Source organism: Lithobates pipiens, unplaced genomic scaffold (assembly GCF_037356315.1).
Source record: "Lithobates pipiens isolate NorthernLeopardFrog02 unplaced genomic scaffold, aLitPip1_a1.2 Scaffold_8, whole genome shotgun sequence".
NCBI lineage: Eukaryota > Metazoa > Chordata > Amphibia > Anura > Ranidae > Lithobates > Lithobates pipiens.
This window is the reverse complement of record NW_027507903.1, coordinates 250,543,722-250,554,386: the sequence shown is the minus strand read 5'-3', so window position 1 is coordinate 250,554,386 and position 10,665 is coordinate 250,543,722. Positions and strand designations below refer to the sequence as shown.

At 46.7% G+C, this 10,665-nt stretch overlaps 1 protein-coding gene across 1 annotated transcript in view; it reads right to left on the bottom strand.

The window, feature by feature from the left end:
• Positions 1-10,665, bottom strand: part of XPOT (exportin for tRNA) — a gene marked incomplete in the record, with an annotated part of 105,671 nt that overhangs the window by 47,123 nt on the left and 47,883 nt on the right. Inside the window, 1 exon segment of the mRNA XM_077470090.1 lies at positions 1-91. This exon segment is cut by the window's left edge and continues 4 nt beyond it. Coding sequence (XP_077326216.1) covers positions 1-91 — 91 coding nt within the window.

Genomic DNA, 10,665 nt, shown 5'->3' with positions numbered 1-10,665 from the left:
GTGATTTCACAAAACGTGAAAAAAGGTAAGATGTTCTACTGCGAACTTTAGGACTAGAATGGCGTAAGCCTCTATGATCCAGAAATGCCATCTGAAATGAGAGAATATAAATAGACCATGTCACTTACTGATAGAGAACAGTGCCAGAACACTACCTAAAAGTTTGTGATCTATTATAAACCATACAGTAGTGGGTTTCTTCCACTTTGCTTTTTTTTTTTCCATTAAACAGGTAATGTTTATTGAACATTATTGCAGAGATTACAATCACAGTGGCATACACCGAACATTCAAAAGGTGTTGCGTCATAACCATAACAGTAGATAAGAGACATTTCTCCATTACAGTAGCCATTATGTATCACAGCGAAGGAAAGTCCTAACATCGACATGTCATTTACTGCAACATTACATCAAATTCCCTCATCACACGTGGTAGCCTCCTGCAGCCATCTATCCCAAATTCTATGATATTTAGCTGGGCACCCCCTATTTTTATATAAGAATTTATTATATGGGAGCGTAAAATTAACTTCCCGTTTCCAGTCCTCAACCCGGGGTGGAAGGGGCCTCATCCACTGTCTAGCTATCACTTTTCGAACAGAAAACAAGGTTTCCTGCAGGAAAGTGCTAGTAACTTTATCTAATACGTCAGGAAATATCCCTAGTAGACAGGGTTTGGGGTCGAGAGCCAAGGGCGAGCCCATAACATCATGTAGAAATGATACTACTTGTTTCCAAAGTTCCTGCAGTTTGGGGCAAGACCAGATAAGATGGAAGAACGTCCCAGTCTCAAAAGTACACATCGGGCAGAGCACAGATTGATTCGTGTTATATTTGGCAGTCCAGAGGGGGGTGAGGTATGCTTTATGCACTATGTAGATCTGAGAAAGCCTGTCTTGGAGCCTAGGGGACACCAACTTGCACGTCTCCAGAGCCTCCTCCCATTCCTCGCCTGTCAGTTCACCCACATCACCCTCCCAGCGGGACTTCAGAGCATACGCTAGTCTCGCCGAGACGGGGGCCGTAAGCATACCATAAAAGCACGAGATAAGCTTTTTGGGATCAGTATCTTTCACTATGGCGACAATAGGATTGGGAGCAGGCCGAGGCAATGACTGCGGAAATTGTGCTCTAAGTGCATGCTGAACCTGTAGGTACTGAAATAGCATAGTGTTTGGAATACTAAATTCCTCCTGCAGCGCCTGAAACGTTTTAATAGTGCCATGGTGAATCAGGTGATGCATGTAGTATATTCCCCTCGATACCCATAACTGAACACCCTGGATCTTTTGAAGTTCCGGCAATTGTTTGTTATGCCAAAGTGGGGTATAGTCATTTGGTGATGTAACATTCAATTTAGTGAATGCCAGATCCCAGATCCTTCTGTAATGAAAAAGCATGGAGTGTTTACCTGGCTCCACTGCAGAGCTCCCCGCCCCCGTCGAGATAGCAGCTATTGGATCATCTGCAATTTGTGCCCAAGTAGGGCAGAGAAGGGTAAGAAAACGTTGTTTATCAGTCTTGTCTACATGAAAAAGCTGAGACAGTTGTGAGGCAACGTAGTAGTGATTTAGATCTGGAAGAGCCATGCCCCCCATATCAGTCGGGCTTTTCAAAGCCTGCCAAGCAAGCTTGTGTCCATTATTCCCCCATACAAAGGGCCTAAGGAGACTTTCAAGGGATTTAAAATATTTCAGCGGCAAGTATACCGGGGCATGCCACAACACATACAGTACTTTAGGTAAGAGGACCATTTTAATCAGATTAACGCGCCCCCAAACCCCAAGGGGGAGGCGAGACCAGGCCTGAATCTTGGTACGCACCAGGGAGAATAATGGTTCTACATTCAGCACAATGTAATCTGCTGGATTCCTAGAGACATACACCCAGATACTTAATAGTGTCAACTCGCTGAAGAGGCAGACTGGCCTGAGATTCTGACTGTGGAAAACTGTCAATAGGTAAAATTTGGGATTTTTCCCAGTTTATACGAAGACCGGAGAAGCTACCAAACCATTCTATCCTGTGCAGGGCCTTTGCGAGGGAAGGGCCAGAGTCCGCCAGGTATAACAGCGTGTCATCAGCGTATTGACTGATTTTTTCCGTTAGTCGACCCATCGTCAGTCCCCTGATCGCAGGGTCCGCACGAATCGACACCGCTAAAGGTTCAGCAGCCGAGGCATATAGTAACGGGGACAGTGGGCACCCCTGTCTGGTACCCCTACTAAGGCCAAACGCCCGGGAGGACCACCCATTCGCCACCACCTTAGCCGTTGGGTGATGATACAGCAGCCTCACCCACCGGATAAAGTTCGGGCCAAAGCCGTATCCCGCTAGACACCTCCACAAATACTCCCATTCCACTGAGTCAAATGCCTTAGCCGTGTCAAGTGTCACAACCACACGCTCACCCACCGCCTCATGCGTTGCCTGTAGATTTATATAAAGCCTGCGTAGATTGAACGACGTATTCCGCCCCGGCATAAAGCCCGCCTGGTCAGCCTGAATCAGGTTAAGGATCACTCCGTTCAATCTAGTAGCGAGTATTTTAGCTAAAATCTTAATATCTACCTGCAATAGGGAGATTGGGCGGTATGATTCCGGGAAACCCGGATCTTTACCAGGTTTGGGAATCAAAACTATCGTTGCCTCCCTCATGGACGGAGGCAATGTCAGTGTATCAAAAAGACTCCCGTAGAGGGCGAGAAGCCTAGGCGCCAGCACATCTTGGTAACGGGAATAAAATTCAATGGGAAGACCATCTGACCCCGGCGACTTGGATTTTGCAAATTCCGCAATAGCACCCACTATTTCATCGGTGGTCAGGGGAGCCTCCAGAGCCTGCACCTGTTCCTACGTAACTTGGGGGAGGGAAACCTGAACCAAAAAGTTGTCCATCGGAGTGGTGTCGTCTGAGACTGTAGTGGTGTATAAGTCTGCAAAAAAGTCCCGAAATCTAGCTGTCACCTCAGAAGGGTCCGTGATCATTGTATCCCCCTGACCCCGCAAAGAAATAACAACCGGGGGCCTGTCTTCCCTGTGTACCAAATATGCTAGCAACTTACTAGCTCTTTCCCCGGATTCAAAATATTTTTGTTTGGTAAAAAAAAGTTTCTGTCGGGCCTTGTCGTGGTGCAGCTGGGAAACCACTCTCGACTGTAGTCTAAGTGCATCAGCGTTTGCCGTAGACGGGTCATCTATGTAGGTGCGTTCCATGGAGCTCAAATCTGCCTCAGCCTCAATAATGACATTAGCCGAGTCAGCTTTGAGCCTATTAATGTGGGCAGTCAGCACCGATCGAGCGTGTAATTTAAATGCATCCCACACTGCTGGAACTGAGGCCGTGTGGTCATTGTCCTCAAAATTTTTTATCCACTCCGCCTCAATAGTGTCATCTTCGGGTAATGTCAGCCAGAACGGATTTAGCCGCCACGCCCGCGGAGGCCTACCCAGGGGTACGTCAAGCACTATAGAGTAGGGGCTGTGATCCGAAAGTAGTCTGGGGCAGAACAATACTTCCCTGAGTCTGGGAGTGAGTTGTTGAGATATTAGTATAAAGTCAATACGGGAGAGAGAACCATGTGTGGGTGAGAAGCATGAATACTCCTTCTTTTGAGGGAATTTATGTCTCCAAGTGTCCACAAGGTGAATGGTGGTTATAAGCCTGGACAACCTAGTGGTCCCAGCTTGCCCCATCATCAACTCGGGGGGTTTGAGCCTATCCAGGGAAGGGTTAAGCGTAGTGTTGAAATCCCCCAGCCAGATAACCGGAACCGCCGGATGTCTGGACATAAAAGACAGTCCCTCAACAACATGGTAAATGGAGGGGGGATATAAAAGGCCATAATAAGGTAGGGTTCCCCATACAATTTAGCATGTAGAAAAACAAACCTGCCCTGTGGGTCAGTAAGAATTTCGCAAAGTTCAAATTGGACAGACTTAGCTACAAGTACCGAAACCCCCCTCGAATGAGACGTGTAGGTGGAATGAAATGCCCACCCAATCCAAGGGCGTTTAAGGGCCATCTGCAGTCCACCCTCCACATGTGTCTCAACTAGCACCATCACTTCCGCCCTTTGCTTTTTGAGGAACGTGAAGGCTGCCGCGCGCTTAATTCTATCACGCAGGCCCCTCACGTTCCAGGTAAGAAACCGTATAGATGCCATATAGAGTCATATAGAGTAATGAGTGCAGTCGGCTTTCCCCCCAACAGCCCTCCTATAAACGCCCCAATACAGTTGTGCTTGATCAAGCCCAAACAGGGGCTGCATATGCAGTAGTGGTAAAAAACATTCTGTAAAAGCAACACTTAGTCCAGATACATACTTCAACTTATTTATAGTAATCTTCTGCATGGAAACCTGAACCAAACCACCCCCCTCCCCCCACCCTACCCTGCACCAACCCCAACTTGTGCGGGCATATTCCCTGAAAAACCAAGCATGCCTGGCTGGGAAAACCAGTTTCATTAAATCAATAAAAAAATTTAGAACAATAAGTCTGAAAGAGGGTCGCAGCCACCGGTACCAGAGGGCAAGGCAAAGCAGATCCCCCTGTATAACAGCACACAGTGGTGACCCGGGTAAATAGGCAAAAGTGTCAGTTGCTGTCCAGTCCCAGTGACCAGTTCCCTCATAACAAAAAAAGTCCCAGCCGACAATGGAGCAGTTTTCCGCTGCACCGTGCAATTAGACCGTAGGTCTAACATGTCTCCCCTTGCTCCGGGAGAAAAAAGAAGGAAGAAAAAAAAAGGAAAACCAAAATTGTTGTAACAAAACAAACAGGTATGTATTGCAGAAAAGGTCCCTTAACAGGGACACTAAGAAAAAAGGGAAAAAATTGATCCATGAACGTTGACACCATCAGCAGGCGCAAAAGTCCCAGAATCGGAAAGTTCAGCACATCTCAAAGTAGAAAGGGCATAGAGGTAACATACGCCTCAGATGCAAGTACCCTAGCGATAATAGGGCAGCAAAGAGAGATCAGGCAACTTGCCACAGTTCCAGGACACCAGGGGAAAAACAAAAAAAAGTGTTAGCTCACACGTCCCAAAGGGTCTCAGGCAGCTCCATCTTGAGGCACTCTGCGTTCCAGCCATGCTATGACCTCTCTGGGTTGTTCAAAGAAGAGCGCCCGGTCTCCTGCCTCCACCCTGAGGCGTGCAGGGAATAGCATAGAGTATTTCACTTGCTGTGCACGTAGTAATCTTTTGGCCTCCATGAAACTGTCGGCGTTTCTGGACGTCCGCGGAAAAATCAGGAAAGATTGCAACTTTAGTATTACCCACAGGGATATTACCCTTTTCCCGGGCCATGCGGAGGGCAGCATCTCTGTCCTTATAGTTCAGGAGTTTTGCAATAAAGGTGCGTGGAGGTGCACCCTGAGGTGGAGGCATGGCAGGCATACGATGCGCGCGTTCAACCGCCAGCATGGGGGAAAAAGACTCTCGGCCATAGGTACTTAGCAATTGTTCCAGAAAAGTTGTGGGGTCCTTACCTTCAGCCCCCTCCGGAAGACCAATCAATCGGATGTTGCATCTGCGTATGCGATTTTCCATTTTGTCCTGTTTAGCAATCAGGAGGTCCATTTGCTTCTGCATGTGGTCAGCATAATTTTGCAGTGGTGGGAGAGCGTCTTCCACATTGCTAATACGGGTCTCAGTGTCCCTTACCCGGTCACGCAGTTTCTGAAAGTCCTGCCTCAATAAAGAGATGTCCATTTGCACTTCCTCAATTTGGGATGTAAGGGACGTGCGGCATAATGTAATGGCTTCAAGAAGCCTGTCCGTGTCTCCCGCCACACGCGGCCCTCCCGGCTCCCCCGCGCCGCCATTTTCCTCCCCCTCCTCACTCACATGTCGGCGGTATTGTGACAACCGCGCCACCACCGATCGTTGGGATTTCGAGGGAGACATATGCGCCGGAATGGAGGGACGCCTGCCAGACGTGTTCAGGTAAGTATCGGTGCTGTGGTGTCACAGGATCAGCGTGGGAGACAGGATTCCTCGGCGGAGCTCCGGAGACACGCGTCCTACTCCATGCAAGGTCAGGCCACGCCCCCCCCCTTCCACTTTGCTTTTAATGCAATATTATATACATAAACCCAAGCTCCCCAACTACTACTATCCCAAACTTTGACAAAAAACAAAACACACCACATAAAAAAAACGTTTGGTGGTGACTGCCAAACTAAAGAATGCATGGTACTTTAAAACAAAAGACATTTTGACTATATGTATACTTCGAAAGAAGTCTTAATGTTTTAAAGTAGGGAAGGGATAATGCACAATCTATTTTTTGATGTCTGATGTCTGTGACACGTCTCAAAAAATAAGGGGAAATCATCTCCTAGCTGTCACTCTAGCACATTAAGTTAAAGATGCATTTCACATTTATTAAAACATATGTTTTCCAGTAACCAGTAGAAATAACCTTGAATTATGATGAAATTATTAATCAATTTAACACTCAGCTAACACTTAAAGCGGGAGTTCTGCCGTTTTTTTTTTTTTTTTTTAAGTCAGCAGCTACAAATACTGCAGCTGCTAACTTAAAATAAGGACACTTACCCGCCCAGTGCGCCCGCGATGTCGGCACTCGAGGCCGATCTCTCGATCGGCTTTCGGGTGCTGCCGCCGCCATCTTGGGTATGGGAATCAGGAAGTGGAGCCTTGCGGCTTCACGTCCCGGTTCCCTACTGCGCATGCGCGAGTCGCGCTGCGCAATAAGGATCGTGACCGATGTGTTTTCCAGCAGACAGCGGGGGACCCGCAGGAAGTGGCGTAAATATCCACAGATTCTGCGGATATCTATGCCGGAAGTGGGTGCAAATACCTTTACTATACAGGTATCCGCACCCCCTCCCCCCTGAAAGGTGCCAATTGTGGCGCCGGAGGGGGGGGGAAGGTTCCAATGAGCGGAAGCTCCACTTTAGGGTGGAGCTCCACTTTAATTTGATCTAGTGACAAGCTAGTAAGGGTTTGGAGTTCAAACCTCCATTGAAGTTGTACTTTTTACCTTAAAGTGGATATAAACCCTCACATATACCCAGTGAAGTGCATGACCTCAGATACACAGATAAAACAAATCATCCTACATAGGTTTTACATGTATATCTCCTGTCTTCAGCTTTATATACTGTTTAAAAAGTGTACGTCCTGTTAGAATTTTCTAAATCTTCCTGATTCACCTGTGGGTGTGGATTCTTGTCATACACTGAGACAGCCGATTGGAGGAAAGGCACACACCTCCCTCCACATAGGCAGAGACTTGCAGAGCTGTTCTGTGAACAGGCCAGCTCTCTATTTAAAGCACCCACCCTGACAAAATTCAGCCTGGTTTTATCAGTGTTAACAGAGAACTTGTCAGAAATGATCATGCTGATAAAAGAAGAACGGAGCACGAAAAAGCCACAGAACTTAGGGCTTTGGAGAGAGAAAAATTGACACTGTAGATATATGTGCCCAGCTCAAAATTTTGTGAACTGGATTTACATCCACTTTAAGTTCTGGGGACTACTCAAATGGAGTTTTGACCCATTTTCTGGACAACAAGTCACCGGAACAGATAGGGTGAATCTCCCCAGCAGGACAGCAATTAAAACCTATTGGGGGTTCTGATCCTTCCATAATATCCAAAGAAAAAATAAGGGCTTTCCACTGCACCTAGTGCGCGTGTGTGATAGTCAGCATCATTCAACCATTTCATCTGAGCCCAAGACACTCTTTCACTACCTATCAGCATTCCCCCCCGACATACAAAAAAATTGAATTTTTAAAACTGCTTGCCTGTAAAATCCTTTTCTTGGAGTACATCATAGGACACAGAGCCTCAAGTATTTACTTAGTGGATTATGGGCCTACCTTCAGGTGTTGACACTGGTATAACCAATCCAGGAGTACCTTAGTGTTTGTAGCCAAGCAATATACTTACACCCCATAAAAGAGAGGGGCAGGACCTGTGTCCTATGATGTACTCCAAGAAATGGATTTTTACAGCGAAGGTGTTTTAAAAATCCTATTTTCTTTATCGTACATCACAGGACACAGAGCCTCAACCATTTACTCAGTGGGATGTCCCATAGCAATGCTACTTGAGAGGATCCTTGCTGAGGATATCGCAACCAAAAATACCAGCTTCCTTGTCAAAAGGACTTAAGGAATATGCTGTATCGGTTCAAATGGCTGTTTTTATAACACCAACAAAACTAAATTCAAGTCCCAAGGGCTTAAGGGTGACTTAATTGGCGGATTAATCCACATCACTCCTTGCATGAAACCCCAAACCCTGTAAACCCCGAGTAAAACCCCAAACCCTGCTTGCATGGTCATCTGTATGAGCCAATAATCGGTCTAATACTTGCAACAGGGATTTCCTTTTCCCTGGATCCTTGGGAACGATTGACCTCAGAAAACGAGACGGTTCGAAAATCTAGCTTATATCCTAGAGACACTGTGGAGAGAGTCCATCTGTCCTGAATTTCCCTTTGCCAGACTTCTGAGTACCTTAGAAGTCTTCCCCCCCACCCTGGGGAGGGGAGATGCCTCTTCATGATGAGGCCTTGGTATTGTGCTTGCGCAGACTTGCGGCCCCAGGTCTTCCTTTGTGCCTGGGTTTGACCCTGAAGTCTTCCTCTAGAGTCTGACAGCCGAGGCCGTCGCCACTGCCTAGAGGTGGATGCACCTGGTGCAGGAAAAAAAAAAAGTGCATTTAAACGAAGGACGTTTATCTTTTCTTTTGACTAGCAAAAGGAGTACTCTTTCCGCTAGATATTGTTTGGATGTATTTATCCAAACTATCGCCAAATAGTTATTCTCCCTTAAAGGGAAAACTAGTTAGAAGGTTCTTGCAAGGCGCTTCAGCTGACCAATCCTTTAACCAAAAGGGTCCTTCGCATGTGTACTAGTACAAGCGCAAGGCGTGATGCCTGATGAACAGAATCCTTCATAGCATCTATGGAAAAGCATAATGCTTTTGGTAGCTCGGCCAATTCCTGGGCCTGTTGTGCAGGGAGCTCTTTAAGAGCATCTGTGAACTGGTCCTTTAAGGACTGACAGATGCCTATAGCTGCAATTGCAGGCCGAGTCATGGTAAGTAAAAAAAAAAGATTTTATTTTAATAGACCTTCCAACTTCTTATCTGTTGGACCTTTAAGCATATGCACATTGATCAATTGAAAAGTTAAACTTTTCTTCACATTGGAAATTGCAGCGTCAACTGCTGGAACTTTCCATATATTAGTGAATTTTTCCTCCATAGGATAAAGACTTGAGAATCTCTTTGGAGGGGAAAAATGCTTATCCGGATGATCCCATTCGGTATAAATAAGCTTTTCTAGTAATGTGTGGATGGGAAAAACGCATGCAAAGGCTGTAAAGGTTTCAATGAACCCACCTTCAGCTAACTCTGTTAGGGGTAGCATGAAAGTTGAGTGAACCATCTCTGTAAGGTTCTGTACTTCAGACTGTGAAGCTGAAACAAAGTATTGTTTCCTCCACCGAGGAATAATACTTGAGGCTCTGTGTCCTATGATGAAAGATAAAGAAATCGCCAGTGGTCTCAAAATCAGTTTACTGCAGTCGATCACAAAGCAATTGCAATTGGTTGCCAGAGGTTACAGCCTTTCCTTACCACTCGCTGGTTGCTAAAGTTTACAACACATAATTTCTGCTTGCCGGTTGGTTGCTAGAGGTTACTGCACATTATTAGCACTCACTTATTGTTTGCTAGGGGTTACAGCACATCATGACCACGCATTTATTGGTTGCTAGAGATTACAGCAGACTACTACTGTTCACTGACTGGTTGCTACAGGTTAATGAACATCATTACCACTCACTGAGCATTGGAGCAATTCCAAATTATTGAGCAAGTGGCACACTAATGCACATACTACAGAAAAGGGTCAGAGACTGCAAATATACTGCAGGAGAGCCTCAGACTGTGTATATACTACAGGAGACCATCTGAGACTGCAGACATTATACAAGAGATAGTCAGAGAAGTTTCAGCAATGCACAGCTTTACAGCTGAATAACACAGCTCAGGGTTTCAGCAGTCAGGCATTTTATGGGTGTAAGGACATACCTGGCCATCTGAGCAAACTGAATATAGCCAGAGGCCCGGGGGCAGGGCGTCCACTGCAACTGCTCCCCCCGAGCATACAGTCATGGGGCGGGGTTAGAGCATTAGTGGATCTGCTGGCCCCGCCCCCAGACCTATATTTCCCAGCCAGTATAGAGGGGCGGAGCAGGGAGCTCCACTGACACTCCCACTAATATAACTGCTCTCACTACAGCCGCTTTATTCTGAGCATATAGGCTGCATGGGGTGGGGTCAGAGCGTCAGTGGAGCTCCCGGCCCCGCCTCCTCTGCTGGCTAGCTTGGGAATACAGCCGCCCATGTCCTCTGCAAAGCCGTCCTCAGGGCCCCAATTTGCGGGCTCAATGCTTTGGGCCTCCCCCCAACAAAGATTGGGCCCTGGGCAGGTGCCGCATTTGCCCTGCGTTAAGGATGGCCCTGCCTATCAGGATGAACTGATTGGCTCCGTGCACTGCTGCCTCCTCTAACACTTCAGTCCTGCTATACAGGGACTGCAAGAGGTTGTTACCAAAGTCAAATTCACCCATTTACAGTGCTTGAATTGAAAAAAAAAAAAAAAAAGA